Here is a 17,101-nt window from a genome sequence, read left to right as displayed (position 1 = left end):
TCAGCCTGTGTTTGTGTCTTTAATCTACACTCAGAGGTGTGTGTGTGTGTGTGTGTGTGTGTGTGTGTGTGTGTGTGTGTGTGTGTGTGTGTCTTTCCAGCGGCTCCCTGCCTCACGCGTCAGGAACAGATGTGATCCTGCATCGATGACAAGCTCGTCTGGATTTAACCTTCAAACATAGAGACGTGTTTCCATGAGAAATATTACATGAAAACATTTATCAGAATAAGATCATTTGATTCATTCCGACCTCTATGGGGTTATTGTTTACTGTAGAATATAAAGTATATTTAAAATAATAAACTACTTTAAATCTTAAGCTCCTTCATGTTTACTGTAGAATATAAAGTATATTTAAAATAATAAACTACTTTAAATCTTAAGCTCCTTCATGTTTACTGTAGAATATAAAGTATTTAAAATAATAAACTAGTTTAAATCCTAAGCTCCTCCATGTTTATTGTAGAATATAAAGTATATTTAAAATAATAATATATTTTAAATCCTAAGCTCCTCCATGTTTACTGTAGAATATAAAGTATATTTAAAATAATAAACTAGTTTAAATCCTAAGCTCCTCCATGTTTACTGTAGAATATAAAGTATATTTAAAATAATAATATATTTTAAATCCTAAGCTCCTCCATGTTTACTGTAGAATATAAAGTATATTTAAAATAATAAACTAGTTTAAATCCTAAGCTCCTCCATGTTTACTGTAGAATATAAAGTATATTAAATAATAAACTAGTTTAAATCTTAAGCTCCTTCATGTTTACTGTAGAATATAAAGTATATTTAAAATAATAAACTAGTTTAAATCTTAAGCTCCTCCATGTTTACTGTAGAATATAAAGTATATTTAAAATAATAAACTAGTTTAAATCTTAAGCTCCTCCATGTTTACTGTAGAATATAAAGTATATTTAAAATAATAAACTAGTTTAAATCTTAAGCTCCTCCATGTTTACTGTAGAATATAAAGTATATTTAAAATAATAAACTAGTTTAAATCTTAAGCTCCTCCATGTTTACTGTAGAATATAAAGTATATTTAAAATAATAAACTAGTTTAAATCTTAAGCTCCTTCATGTTTACTGTAGAATATAAAGTATATTAAATAATAAACTAGTTTAAATCTTAAGCTCCTTCATGTTTACTGTAGAATATAAAGTATATTTAAAATAATAAACTAGTTTAAATCTTAAGCTCCTCCATGTTTACTGTAGAATATAAAGTATATTTAAAATAATAAACTAGTTTAAATCTTAAGCTCCTCCATGTTTACTGTAGAATATAAAGTATATTTAAAATAATAAACTAGTTTAAATCTTAAGCTCCTCCATGTTTACTGTAGAATATAAAGTATATTTAAAATAATAAACTAGTTTAAATCTTAAGCTCCTTCATGTTTACTGTAGAATATAAAGTATATTTAAAATAATAAACTAGTTTAAATCTTAAGCTCCTTCATGTTTACTGTAGAATATAAAGTATATTTAAAATAATAAACTAGTTTAAATCCTAAGCTCCTCCATGTTTACTGTAGAATATAAAGTATATTTAAAATAATAAACTAGTTTAAATCTTAAGCTCCTCCATGTTTACTGTAGAATATAAAGTATTTAAAATAATAAACTAGTTTAAATCTTAAGCTCCTTCATGTTTACTGTAGAATATAAAGTATATTTAAAATAATAAACTAGTTTAAATCTTAAGCTCCTTCATGTTTACTGTAGAATATAAAGTATATTTAAAATAATAAACTAGTTTAAATCTTAAGCTCCTTCATGTTTACTGTAGAATATAAAGTATATTTAAAATAATAAACTAGTTTAAATCTTAAGCTCCTCCATGTTTACTGTAGAATATAAAGTATATTTAAAATAATAAACTTGTTTAAATCTTAAGCTCCTCCATGTTTACTGTAGAATATAAAGTATATTAAATAATAAACTAGTTTAAATCTTAAGCTCCTTCATGTTTACTGTAGAATATAAAGTATATCAAATAATAAACTAGTTTAAATCTTAAGCTCCTTCATGTTTACTGTAGAATATAAAGTATATTTAAAATAATAAACTAGTTTAAATCTTAAGCTCCTTCATGTTTACTGTAGAATATAAAGTATATTAAATAATAAACTAGTTTAAATCTTAAGCTCCTCCATGTTTACTGTAGAATATAAAGTATATTAAATAATAAACTAGTTTAAATCTTAAGCTCCTCCATGTTTACTGTAGAATATAAAGTATATTAAATAATAAACTAGTTTAAATCTTAAGCTCCTTCATGTTTACTGTAGAATATAAAGTATATTAAATAATAAACTAGTTTAAATCTTAAGCTCCTTCATGTTTACTGTAGAATATAAAGTATATTTAAAATAATAAACTAGTTTAAATCTTAAGCTCCTCCATGTTTACTGTAGAATATAAAGTATATTTAAAATAATAAACTAGTTTAAATCTTAAGCTCCTTCATGTTTACTGTAGAATATAAAGTATTTAAAATAATAAACTAGTTTAAATCTTAAGCTCCTCCATGTTTACAGTATAATATAAAGTATATTAAATAACTAGTTTAAATCCTAAGCTCCTTCATGTTTACTGTAGAATATAAAGTATATTTAAAATAATAAACTAGTTTAAATCTTAAGCTCCTTCATGTTTACAGTATAATATAAAGTATATTTAAAATAATAAACTAGTTTAAATCTTAAGCTCCTCCATGTTTACTGTAGAATATAAAGTATATTAAATAATAAACTAGTTTAAATCTTAAGCTCCTTCATGTTTACTGTAGAATATAAAGTATATTAAATAATAAACTAGTTTAAATCTTAAGCTCCTCCATGTTTACTGTAGAATATAAAGTATATTTAAATTAATAAACTAGTTTAAATCTTAAGCTCCTTCATGTTTACTGTAGAATATAAAGTATATTTAAAATAATAAACTAGTTTAAATCTTAAGCTCCTTCATGTTTACTGTAGAATATAAAGTATATTTAAAATAATAAACGAGTTTAAATCCTAAGCTCCTCCATGTTTACTGTAGAATATAAAGTATATTTAAAATAATAAACTAGTTTAAATCTTAAGCTCCTCCATGTTTACTGTAGAATATAAAGTATATTTAAAATAATAAACTAGTTTAAATCTTAAGCTCCTCCATGTTTACTGTAGAATATAAAGTATATTAAATAATAAACTAGTTTAAATCTTAAGCTCCTTCATGTTTACTGTAGAATATAAAGTATATCAAATAATAAACTAGTTTAAATCTTAAGCTCCTCCATGTTTACTGTAGAATATAAAGTATATTTAAAATAATAAACTAGTTTAAATCTTAAGCTCCTTCATGTTTACTGTAGAATATAAAGTATATTAAATAATAAACTAGTTTAAATCTTAAGCTCCTCCATGTTTACTGTAGAATATAAAGTATATTAAATAATAAACTAGTTTAAATCTTAAGCTCCTCCATGTTTACTGTAGAATATAAAGTATATTAAATAATAAACTAGTTTAAATCTTAAGCTCCTTCATGTTTACTGTAGAATATAAAGTATATTAAATAATAAACTAGTTTAAATCTTAAGCTCCTTCATGTTTACTGTAGAATATAAAGTATATTTAAAATAATAAACTAGTTTAAATCTTAAGCTCCTCCATGTTTACTGTAGAATATAAAGTATATTTAAAATAATAAACTAGTTTAAATCTTAAGCTCCTTCATGTTTACTGTAGAATATAAAGTATTTAAAATAATAAACTAGTTTAAATCTTAAGCTCCTCCATGTTTACAGTATAATATAAAGTATATTAAATAACTAGTTTAAATCCTAAGCTCCTTCATGTTTACTGTAGAATATAAAGTATATTTAAAATAATAAACTAGTTTAAATCTTAAGCTCCTTCATGTTTACAGTATAATATAAAGTATATTTAAAATAATAAACTAGTTTAAATCTTAAGCTCCTCCATGTTTACTGTAGAATATAAAGTATATTAAATAATAAACTAGTTTAAATCTTAAGCTCCTTCATGTTTACTGTAGAATATAAAGTATATTTAAAATAATAAACTAGTTTAAATCTTAAGCTCCTCCATGTTTACTGTAGAATATAAAGTATATTAAATAATAAACTAGTTTAAATCTTAAGCTCCTTCATGTTTACTGTAGAATATAAAGTATATTTAAAATAATAAACTAGTTTAAATATTAAGCTCCTTCATGTTTACTGTAGAATATAAAGTATTTAAAATAATAAACTAGTTTAAATCTTAAGCTCCTCCATGTTTACAGTATAATATAAAGTATATTAAATAACTAGTTTAAATCCTAAGCTCCTTCATGTTTACTGTAGAATATAAAGTATATTTAAAATAATAAACTAGTTTAAATCTTAAGCTCCTTCATGTTTACAGTATAATATAAAGTATATTTAAAATAATAAACTAGTTTAAATCTTAAGCTCCTCCATGTTTACTGTAGAATATAAAGTATATTAAATAATAAACTAGTTTAAATCTTAAGCTCCTTCATGTTTACTGTAGAATATAAAGTATATTTAAAATAATAAACTAGTTTAAATCTTAAGCTCCTCCATGTTTACTGTAGAATATAAAGTATATTAAATAATAAACTAGTTTAAATCTTAAGCTCCTTCATGTTTACTGTAGAATATAAAGTATATTTAAAATAATAAACTAGTTTAAATATTAAGCTCCTTCATGTTTACTGTAGAATATAAAGTATTTAAAATAATAAACTAGTTTAAATCTTAAGCTCCTCCATGTTTACAGTATAATATAAAGTATATTAAATAACTAGTTTAAATCCTAAGCTCCTTCATGTTTACTGTAGAATATAAAGTATATTTAAAATAATAAACTAGTTTAAATCTTAAGCTCCTTCATGTTTACTGTAGAATATAAAGTATTTTTAAAATAATAAACTAGTTTAAATCCTAAGCTCCTTCATGTTTACTGTAGAATATAAAGTATATTAAATAATAAACTAGTTTAAATCTTAAGCTCCTCCATGTTTACTGTAGAATATAAAGTATATTTAAAATAATAAACTAGTTTAAATCTTAAGCTCCTTCATGTTTACTGTAGAATATAAAGTATATTTAAAATAATAAACTAGTTTAAATCTTAAGCTCCTTCATGTTTACTGTAGAATATAAAGTATATTTAAAATAATAAACTAGTTTAAATCTTAAGCTCCTTCATGTTTACTGTAGAATATAAAGTATATTTAAAATAATAAACTAGTTTAAATCTTAAGCTCCTTCATGTTTACTGTAGAATATAAAGTATTTTTAAAATAATAAACTAGTTTAAATCCTAAGCTCCTTCATGTTTACTGTAGAATATAAAGTATATTTAAAATAATAAACGAGTTTAAATCCTAAGCTCCTCCACGTTTACTGTAGAATATAAAGTATATTTAAAATAATAAACTAGTTTAAATCTTAAGCTCCTTCATGTTTACTGTAGAATATAAAGTATATTTAAAATAATAAACTAGTTTAAATCCTAAGCTCCTCCATGTTTACTGTAGAATATAAAGTATTTAAAATAATAAACTAGTTTAAATCTTAAGCTCCTTCATGTTTACTGTAGAATATAAAGTATTTAAAATAATAAACTAGTTTAAATCTTAAGCTCCTTCACGTTTACTGTAGAATATAAAGTATATTTAAAATAATAAACTAGTTTAAATCCTAAGCTCCTTCACGTTAACTGTAGAATATAAAGTATATTTAAAATAATAAACTAGTTTAAATCCTAAGCTCCTTCACGTTTACTGTAGAATATAAAGTATATTTAAAATAATAAACTAGTTTAAATCCTAAGCTCCTTCATGTTTACTGTAGAATATAAAGTATATTTAAAATAATAAACTAGTTTAAATCTTAAGCTCCTCCATGTTTACTGTAGAATATAAAGTATTTAAAATAATAAACTAGTTTAAATCTTAAGCTCCTTCATGTTTACTGTAGAATATAAAGTATTTAAAATAATAAACTAGTTTAAATCTTAAGCTCCTTCACGTTTACTGTAGAATATAAAGTATATTAAATAATAAACTAGTTTAAATCTTAAGCTCCTTCACGTTTACTGTAGAATATAAAGTATATTAAATAATAAACTAGTTTAAATCTTAAGCTCCTCCATGTTTACTGTAGAATATAAAGTATTTTTAAAATAATAAACTAGTTTAAATCCTAAGCTCCTCCATGTTTACTGTAGAATATAAAGTATTTAAAATAATAAACTAGTTTAAATCTTAAGCTCCTTCATGTTTACTGTAGAATATAAAGTATTTAAAATAATAAACTAGTTTAAATCTTAAGCTCCTTCACGTTTACTGTAGAATATAAAGTATATTAAATAATAAACTAGTTTAAATCTTAAGCTCCTTCATGTTTACTGTAGAATATAAAGTACATTTAAAATAATAAACTAGTTTAAATCTTAAGCTCCTTCACGTTTACTGTAGAATATAAAGTATATTTAAAATAATAAACTAGTTTAAATCTTAAGCTCCTTCATGTTTACTGTAGAATATAAAGTATTTTTAAAATGATAAACTAGTTTAAATCCTAAGCTCCTCCATGTTTACTGTAGAATATAAAGTATATTAAATAATAAACTAGTTTAAATCTTAAGCTCCTTCATGTTTACTGTAGAATATAAAGTATATTTAAAATAATAAACTAGTTTAAATCTTAAGCTCCTTCACGTTTACTGTAGAATATAAAGTATATTAAATAATAAACTAGTTTAAATCTTAAGCTCCTCCATGTTTACTGTAGAATATAAAGTATATTTAAAATAATAAACTAGTTTAAATCTTAAGCTCCTTCATGTTTACTGTAGAATATAAAGTATATTTAAAATAATAAACTAGTTTAAATCCTAAGCTCCTTCATGTTTACTGTAGAATATAAAGTATTTTTAAAATAATAAACTAGTTTAAATCCTAAGCTCCTCCATGTTTACTGTAGAATATAAAGTATTTAAAATAATAAACTAGTTTAAATCTTAAGCTCCTTCATGTTTACTGTAGAATATAAAGTATTTAAAATAATAAACTAGTTTAAATCTTAAGCTCCTTCACGTTTACTGTAGAATATAAAGTATATTTAAAATAATAAACTAGTTTAAATCCTAAGCTCCTTCACGTTTACTGTAGAATATAAAGTATATTTAAAATAATAAACTAGTTTAAATCCTAAGCTCCTTCACGTTTACTGTAGAATATAAAGTATATTTAAAATAATAAACTAGTTTAAATCCTAAGCTCCTTCATGTTTACTGTAGAATATAAAGTATTTTTAAAATAATAAACTAGTTTAAATCCTAAGCTCCTCCATGTTTACTGTAGAATATAAAGTATTTAAAATAATAAACTAGTTTAAATCTTAAGCTCCTTCATGTTTACTGTAGAATATAAAGTATTTAAAATAATAAACTAGTTTAAATCTTAAGCTCCTTCACGTTTACTGTAGAATATAAAGTATATTAAATAATAAACTAGTTTAAATCTTAAGCTCCTTCACGTTTACTGTAGAATATAAAGTATATTTAAAATAATAAACTAGTTTAAATCTTAAGCTCCTTCATGTTTACTGTAGAATATAAAGTATTTTTAAAATGATAAACTAGTTTAAATCCTAAGCTCCTCCATGTTTACTGTAGAATATAAAGTATATTAAATAATAAACTAGTTTAAATCTTAAGCTCCTCCATGTTTACTGTAGAATATAAAGTATATTTAAAATAATAAACTAGTTTAAATCTTAAGCTCCTTCATGTTTACTGTAGAATATAAAGTATATTAAAAATAATAAACTAGTTTAAATCTTAAGCTCCTTCATGTTTACTGTAGAATATAAAGTATATTTAAAATAATAAACTAGTTTAAATCCTAAGCTCCTTCATGTTTACTGTAGAATATAAAGTATATTAAATAATAAACTAGTTTAAATCTTAAGCTCCTCCATGTTTACTGTAGAATATAAAGTATATTTAAAATAATAAACTAGTTTAAATCTTAAGCTCCTTCATGTTTACTGTAGAATATAAAGTATATTAAAAATAATAAACTAGTTTAAATCTTAAGCTCCTTCATGTTTACTGTAGAATATAAAGTATATTTAAAATAATAAACTAGTTTAAATCCTAAGCTCCTTCATGTTTACTGTAGAATATAAAGTATATTAAATAATAAACTAGTTTAAGTCCTAAGATCCTCCATGTTTACTGTAGAATATAAAGTATATTTAAAATAATAAACTAGTTTAAATCTTATGCTCCTTCATGTTTACTGTAGAATATAAAGTATATTTAAAATAATAAACTAGTTTAAATCTTATGCTCCTTCATGTTTACTGTAGAATATAAAGTATATTTAAAATAATAAACTAGTTTAAATCTTAAGCTCCTCCATGTTTACTGTAGAATATAAAGTATTTAAAATAATAAACTAGTTTAAATCTTAAGCTCCTCCATGTTTACTGTAGAATATAAAGTATTTAAAATAATAAACTAGTTTAAATCTTAAGCTCCTTCATGTTTACTGTAGAATATAAAGTATATTAAATAATAAACTAGTTTAAATCTTAAGCTCCTTCATGTTTACTGTAGAATATAAAGTATATTTAAAATAATAAACTAGTTTAAATCTTAAGCTCCTTCATGTTTACTGTAGAATATAAAGTATATTTAAAATAATAAACTAGTTTAAATCTTAAGATCCTTCATGTTTACTGTAGAATATAAAGTATATTAAATAATAAACTAGTTTAAATCTTAAGCTCCTCCATGTTTACTGTAGAATATAAAGTATATTTAAAATAATAAACTAGTTTAAATCTTAAGCTCCTTCATGTTTACTGTAGAATATAAAGTATTTTTAAAATAATAAACTAGTTTAAATCCTAAGCTCCTCCATGTTTACAGTATAATATAAAGTATATTAAATAACTAGTTTAAATCCTAAGCTCCTTCATGTTTACTGTAGAATATAAAGTATATTTAAAATAATAAACTAGTTTAAATCCTAAGCTCCTCCATGTTTACAGTATAATATAAAGTATATTAAATAACTAGTTTAAATCTTAAGCTCCTTCATGTTTACTGTAGAATATAAAGTATATTTAAAATAATAAACTAGTTTAAATCTTAAGCTCCTTCATGTTTACTGTAGAATATAAAGTATATTAAAAATAATAAACTAGTTTAAATCTTAAGCTCCTTCATGTTTACTGTAGAATATAAAGTATTTAAAATAATAAACTAGTTTAAATCTTAAGCTCCTTCATGTTTACTGTAGAATATAAAGTATATTTAAAATAATAAACTAGTTTAAATCTTAAGCTCCTTCATGTTAACTGTAGAATATAAAGTATATTAAATAATAAACTAGTTTAAATCTTAAGCTCCTCCATGTTTACTGTAGAATATAAAGTATTTAAAATAATAAACTAGTTTAAATCTGAAGCTCCTTCATGTTTACTGTAGAATATAAAGTATATTTAAAATAATAAACTAGTTTAAATCTTAAGCTCCTCCATGTTTACAGTATAATATAAAGTATATTAAATAACTAGTTTAAATCCTAAGCTCCTTCATGTTTACTGTAGAATATAAAGTATATTAAATAATAAACTAGTTTAAATCTTAAGCTCCTTCATGTTTACTGTAGAATATAAAGTATATTAAATAATAAACTAGTTTAAATCTTAAGCTCCTTCATGTTTACTGTAGAATATAAAGTATATTAAATAATAAACTAGTTTAAATCTTAAGCTCCTTCATGTTTACTGTAGAATATAAAGTATATTAAATAATAAACTAGTTTAAATCTGAAGCTCCTTCATGTTTACTGTAGAATATAAAGTATATTTAAAATAATAAACTAGTTTAAATCTTAAGCTCCTTCATGTTTACTGTAGAATATAAAGTATATTAAATAATAAACTAGTTTAAATCTTAAGCTCCTCCATGTTTACTGTAGAATATAAAGTATATTTAAAATAATAAACTAGTTTAAATCCTAAGCTCCTCCATGTTTACTGTAGAATATAAAGTATATTTAAAATAATAAACTAGTTTAAATCTGAAGCTCCTTCATGTTTACTGTAGAATATAAAGTATATTTAAAATAATAAACTAGTTTAAATCTTAAGCTCCTCCATGTTTACAGTATAATATAAAGTATATTAAATAACTAGTTTAAATCCTAAGCTCCTTCATGTTTACTGTAGAATATAAAGTATATTAAATAATAAACTAGTTTAAATCTTAAGCTCCTTCATGTTTACTGTAGAATATAAAGTATATTAAATAATAAACTAGTTTAAATCTTAAGCTCCTTCATGTTTACTGTAGAATATAAAGTATATTAAATAATAAACTAGTTTAAATCTGAAGCTCCTTCATGTTTACTGTAGAATATAAAGTATATTTAAAATAATAAACTAGTTTAAATCTTAAGCTCCTCCATGTTTACAGTATAATATAAAGTATATTAAATAACTAGTTTAAATCCTAAGCTCCTTCATGTTTACTGTAGAATATAAAGTATATTAAATAATAAACTAGTTTAAATCTTAAGCTCCTTCATGTTTACTGTAGAATATAAAGTATATTAAATAATAAACTAGTTTAAATCTTAAGCTCCTCCATGTTTACTGTAGAATATAAAGTATATTTAAAATAATAAACTAGTTTAAATCCTAAGCTCCTCCACGTTTACTGTAGAATATAAAGTATATTTAAAATAATAAACTAGTTTAAATCCTAAGCTCCTCCATGTTTACTGTAGAATATAAAGTATATTTAAAATAATAAACTAGTTTAAATCTTAAGCTCCTCCATGTTTACTGTAGAATATAAAGTATATTTAAAATAATAAACTAGTTTAAATCCTAAGCTCCTCCATGTTTACTGTAGAATATAAAGTATATTTAAAATAATAAACTAGTTTAAATCCTAAGCTCCTTCATGTTTACTGTAGAATATAAAGTATATTAAATAATAAACTAGTTTAAATCTTAAGCTCCTTCATGTTTACTGTAGAATATAAAGTATATTAAATAATAAACTAGTTTAAATCTTAAGCTCCTCCATGTTTACTGTAGAATATAAAGTATATTTAAAATAATAAACTAGTTTAAATCCTAAGCTCCTCCACGTTTACTGTAGAATATAAAGTATATTTAAAATAATAAACTAGTTTAAATCCTAAGCTCCTCCATGTTTACTGTAGAATATAAAGTATATTTAAAATAATAAACTAGTTTAAATCTTAAGCTCCTCCATGTTTACTGTAGAATATAAAGTATATTTAAAATAATAAACTAGTTTAAATCCTAAGCTCCTCCATGTTTACTGTAGAATATAAAGTATATTTAAAATAATAAACTAGTTTAAATCCTAAGCTCCGCCCCCTCAGGTTTGAGTGTCAACATCCTGCTGGCGGTTGAAGGCAGTGAGCGGGAGGAAGGCGGCTGGCGCCATCTTGGCTGTTTTAATGAGTACAACAAGGAAGAGTTTGCTGGGAGAAATAACCTAATAATTTGATTCTTGCGTGTGCGGCTGCATCTGGTAAGTTTAGCTTCAACATGTTTCACAAAATCCGCATTAAACGTGGAAGAAAAAAAATAGGCGCGCACGGAGACTCGCTCGGTCGCGGCCTGTATTGTTGCTAGCAGCTAACGGTTAGCAACAAGCTAACTGTTAGCAACTGTCGCTGCGAGGGAAAACTACGTCTTATTTTCCTCCAGCCTTTCTCCACTATTGTCGCGACTTGGTTGAATGCTTTGTTTTAATTGATCACACGTGCAGTTTTCGTTTGCAAATTCCACCCTTTAAACGTGTGCCTGAGTCGCTTCTTTTGAAGAAAAGCTGATGCTAGTCGAAGCGAGACTGTTTTCTGGAGCCTCTCAGTGGATCTGGTTTTAAAAATATAATGAACCAAAACATTCTGTTCTGCTCGGAAGTAAAGATGCAAAAACTATCAATGAACTCATGCTCTGCCTGTTTGGACTGAAGAACATGATGATGATGCGGTTGAATTAAGATGGAATCTTGCGCTAAAATAATATGTTTATCGTATATAAACTACCTAAACATCTTACAAATCTGTCCTGAACCTCCAAACATTTACTGAAACATTCCTTTAACCTTCTATAAGAACCGCTTTTAAAAGTTCAAAACCGCCAATGTTTTTACTGCATCACGTCGTTAAAATAAAACTTTCGATAACTTGATTATTATTTTGATAAACCCTCGGAAGTATAACCTTCGATATAAGTCAAGATTTAAGGAAACAAAAACGACGTGTAACACTTTATTATTTTTCTTTAGCATCTAGTTAATTTCTCTAAGGAGATGAATAAAGTATCTATCGATCCATTCATTTAAGACGATCGCATTATTCGCCTCGTTTATCTAGTTTTTACTTATGCCATTAAGTTGTTTAACATATATTTATCAAATATAAGTTGCTGGTCAGTTGAATTCAATGCAGCAATGATCCTATTAATTTGATGTCTCTAATCTATATGCTTTTCCCCCTATTTTCTGGAGGAGGATAAATGCAACTGGCCTTTTTCAACAAACAAATACAGAAGTTACATAAGGAAATGTTATTGTTCTAATCCCCAGATTGTGCTACAAATGAATACAGTCTAATAGTAACGCTTGCATACAAACTTATGTTGCGACTAATGTAACTTTACTACCTCGTCTGTCGTGATCTCCTGAATCCTAACAATAATGATTGTTTTCTTCAGGTAAGCCAACATCATCGTGAGTGTGTGAGCCAGAGCGACCGGGGCAATGTTCTACGCCCACTTTGTCCTGAGCAAGCGTGGGCCGCTCGCCAAAATCTGGCTGGCGGCCCACTGGGACAAAAAGCTCACCAAGGCTCATGTATTCGAATGCAACTTGGAGAGCAGCGTGGAGAGCATCATCTCGCCCAAGGTAACGATGGCAGGATGAGCGTCGGTGCTCAAAGTCAACTGGATGCTCATATTTGTTGTTCATTTAGGTGAAGATGGCTCTGCGCACATCAGGCCATCTTCTTCTGGGGGTGGTGAGAATCTATCACAGGAAGGCAAAGTACCTGCTGGCAGATTGTAATGAAGCCTTCATCAAGATCAAAATGGCCTTCAGGCCAGGTGAGATGGTCTTACCTTCTGCTGGTGTTGTTTGTTGTTAAAGTTGCTGAAGACTGACCAATCATTCTGTGCTCAGGTGTGGTGGATCTCCCTGAAGAGAACCGAGAGGCAGCGTACAACGCCATCACCCTTCCTGAGGAATTCCACGACTTTGACCAGCCTCTTCCAGACCTGGAGTAAGTCTTGCAGAATGTCAGAACTCGTGAACAGCAAGGTCAAAGTTGAAATATGTGAATTCCTGTTTTAAACAATGTACAATATAAATCCATATTTTCACCTACAATTGTTGAGGAAATGAATAAAGACTAAATGCATTTTTAAACAGAATCTTTCTTGATAATTAACTTGTTATTTCTATGGTCAGTGACATCGACGTGGCCCAGCAGTTCACCCTGAACCAGAGCCGAGTAGAAGAAATCACAATGAGAGAAGATGTCGGCAACCTCAGCCTCCTCCAGGACAACGACTTTGGTAGGTCAAGTGTTTTCGTGGGACTAAACCTGCTGGTTTATGGTCTGACAAACTCACTGTTCTGTTCAGCTGATTTCGGCATGGACGACCGGGAGATGATGCGTGACCCCAGCACGTTTGAGGAGGACATCATGCACGGGGCCACAGCCTCGAACCTCCTTCTCGAGGCCGAGCCCGGTCCGGCCGCTCTCCCCGACAAGTCCAACCACATGGAGTACGATGACTTTGGCGAGGGCCCCATGGGCAACAGTGACGGAGGAATGCTGGGTAAAAACATCTCCTTGTACGTTGTAAGTTGTTTGACCTGATAAAAGCGAACGTGTTCGTGCTGCAGTGGACAAGCTACTGAGTGCTGAAGACGGTGGTGGCATTTTCGACGACCCTCCAGCCATCCCCGAGAGTGTCATGATGCCTCCAGATCACGGCGACGACGAGGACGACTTCGACAACCTGCAGTCTCGTGAGTGACCAGTGTAAGAAACTCTTCGTTACAGATGCGGTAACTGTTTTTGTCTTCAGCTGGTCCCGACAGCCCGGACTCTGGTCCAGCTGAACCACTGCCGGCCATGGCTGACCAGACTGAGCAGACCACTCTGGTCCACAATGAGGAGGAGGCGTTTGCTCTGGAGCCCATTGACATCACAGGTAAGAACCAACAACCCTTCAGTGAGATCTAGAAAGAGGTTTTCTACAATAATCCTGCCATTTTGAATTTAAAACATGCCATAAATGACGACCATGTCCATGTTCTCTTTGACGCCAGTGAAAGAGACGAAGGCGAAGCGCAAGAGGAAGCTGATCGTGGACAGCGTGAAGGAGTTGGACAGCAAGACCATCAGAGCTCAGCTCTCCGACTACTCTGACATCGTCACCACACTGGACTTGGCTCCTCCCACCAAGAAGCTCATGATGTGGAAGGAGACCGGAGGAGTTGAGAAGCTGTTCTCTCTTCCCGCCCAGCCTCTGTGGAACGTCCGTCTGCTGAAGGTAAAGAAAGCACGTGAAGGAAACTAATGTAAATGAGTGAATCCTTCATGTATCATTACTAGTTATTGTGGAAGATCCGTGAGAGAAGTCTCTCTGGGAACATTTTAGGAAGAGGAGTTGAATCAGGAGAATATTTATGATTCACATTTCGGTCCAGAATAATTGACGTCTTGTTATTCTGTATGTGGAGTGAAGATTCAAAATAGTCTTTCATTAAGATTCTGCTGGTGAGTCTTGGAAAGAGAATCTTAAAACGGACGATGGTACAAATATGTCAATCCTTCCTGGTCCTCCTCTGAATACTCATGGAGTTGATGCATAATTTAGTCGATAGTTTGGCTGTCATTTCCACGGAAGACACGTTTGAACAATTGCTCCTGTGATTGTCAGATGTTCACGCGCTGCCTGACGCCTCTGGTGCCCGACGAGATGAGGAAGAGGAGGAAGGGTGGCGAGGCCGACAGCTTGGACGAGTTCCTCAAAGAGCTGGAGAACCCCGAGGTGCCGAGGGAGGACATCTTGTCTCACAGCAGAGACGTGATTGGTCAGTGGATCACAGAAGAGCCGACAGTGATGCTCGTCGGTGAAGCAGTGCTCATGTGTTTTGTTTCTTCCGCCTCCAGGCCAGACCATCATGGAGGAGCCCAGCATCCTGGCCGCCTCCACCATGGAGGGCAGCAGGACCACGCTGGACGAGACAGCGATGCCTCCTCCCTCCACCCCACGCGGGGTCAAGCGCAAGACCATCGACAAAGAGGCCGCACTTCCTGTGAGTTCACCCCCTTAGCTCGCTCCCGTCTGTCGTCTGGTCACTGACCTCTGACCTCTATCGTCCCGCAGATGACGCCCCTGGAGCCTCAGCAGCCGCAGGCCGCCGACCGCTCACTGCTGTCCCAGAGGCTAGACATGTCTCAGGTGGATATGCCCCCCGAGGAGGCCAGTCTCAACCTCAGCCAGCTCGTCCCCGAGCTCGACCTGCTCGGAGAGAAGAGCAAAGACAAGAAGGACGAGAGCGACGAAGAGGAGGTAGAGTTTGGCGTCCATGGAACTTCATCACGGAAACAATTAATAGTTTTGAGAGTTGAAGCTTTGAAAATCAGTTCAATGAGTTCATTTTTCACACATTGTTTGAGTTTTTTATTTCAATATTTGGTTATTAAACATAAACATTTAATGTATAATTCATAGTCATTTGAATTCAATATAAATGTTGGCATAATAGTGCCTCCAGACATTACCAACAGAGCCCGAGCTACTGGATCGTGTTCTTCCATGTCGTCATGTGATCTGCTTCGTGTTGGTTAAGAACTTTTATAGCTACAGTTGTAAATAAATATTCAAGTAATTGGAATTAGAATATAATTTTAAAATAAAAACCCTACATTAAAAAATATATATATAAGTCATTAAAACTTTAAATTAAAAAAATTCAAGCTTTGAATATCAAAATGATTAAATTAAATGATTAAAAATCCTGGACTGTATGATATTCACTGGTGTATTCATCCCTGCAGGAGGACGAGAGTCAGGCCGGCGACCAGGACCAGGAGGAGAAGAGGTGGAACAAGAGAACCCAGCAGATGCTCCACGGCCTGCAGGTACCAGAGCAGATCCCACCATGTCAGAAGTATTTGAAACGTCCAGGACGGCCTGACGATGAAATGTGTGTCTGTTGCAGCGCGTCATGGCTAAGACCGGCGCCGAGTCCGTCAGCCTCCTGGACCTGTGCCGGAACAACAACAAGAAGCAGGCCGCCGCCAAATTCTACAGTTTCCTGGTCCTCAAGAAGCAGCAGGCCATCGAGGTGTCCCAGAACGAACCCTACAGTGACATCGTCGCCACCGCCGGACCAAGATTCCACCTCATCTAGACATTGGAAGAAGACATCAGACATGCATCTTACTTTAAGAACACACTTTTGCATTCGTATGTTTTGGCCCCGAGTAGGAGAGACGAGCTTTTTTTTAAGTGGTTTTACTGTATGACGGATAAATGTTGAATTTGGTTCAGACTCGGATCAAGAATGTTAAACGAGGATATTTATACGTCAACGCTTCATGTCGACAGTTTATACGTTTGCATCCGTTTGTCAATCATCGTCGGTTCATCCCTGTGGCAGCACCTGGAGCTGCTGGTTCAAATCCCAACGACTAAGAAAAGACTGTTCAGGTACTCGAGCGTTCAGAAGTGTAGCTGCCCGTCTCCCTTCGTTGCACTTGTTCTCCCCGGAGTCCCTCGTTCACCTGCTTCCAACCATGTTCTGACCTGCTTTTATTTTCTACCTGCATTTATGCTCCACCTTTTTATTGGATTATGTAACTAGTTAACATTCTTGTTACACTTGAGTTCAGTATCCGACGTTTTTAGTCTTCTGGTAACTAGTTGTGATACATCTGTAAAGATTTGAAATAAAGTGTTTTAAATAGCTGCTGTCTG

At 30.0% G+C, this 17,101-nt stretch overlaps 1 protein-coding gene across 1 annotated transcript; it reads left to right on the top strand.

Annotated features, from left to right (window-relative positions):
- Positions 1 to 11,487: 11,487 nt before the first annotated feature.
- On the top strand, positions 11,488 to 17,090 carry LOC148063049 (double-strand-break repair protein rad21 homolog A-like). The gene is made up of 14 exons (XM_087812905.1): positions 11,488 to 11,630; positions 12,821 to 13,010; positions 13,078 to 13,207; positions 13,284 to 13,383; positions 13,572 to 13,678; positions 13,748 to 13,945; positions 14,013 to 14,138; positions 14,198 to 14,323; positions 14,442 to 14,665; positions 15,056 to 15,209; positions 15,289 to 15,434; positions 15,506 to 15,691; positions 16,180 to 16,263; positions 16,344 to 17,090. The coding sequence occupies exons 2-14, from the start codon at positions 12,867 to 12,869 to the stop codon at positions 16,533 to 16,535; spliced, it is 1,917 nt and encodes a 638-aa protein (XP_087669031.1). The 5' UTR covers positions 11,488 to 11,630; positions 12,821 to 12,866; the 3' UTR covers positions 16,536 to 17,090.
- The last annotated feature ends 11 nt before the right edge of the window (positions 17,091 to 17,101 follow it).

This window comes from Callionymus lyra, chromosome 17, assembly GCF_982586985.1.
Source record: "Callionymus lyra chromosome 17, fCalLyr1.hap1.1, whole genome shotgun sequence".
Lineage (NCBI taxonomy): Eukaryota > Metazoa > Chordata > Actinopteri > Syngnathiformes > Callionymidae > Callionymus > Callionymus lyra.
The sequence above is the reverse complement of the archived record's forward strand: the minus strand, read 5'-3'. Positions and strand labels throughout refer to the sequence as shown.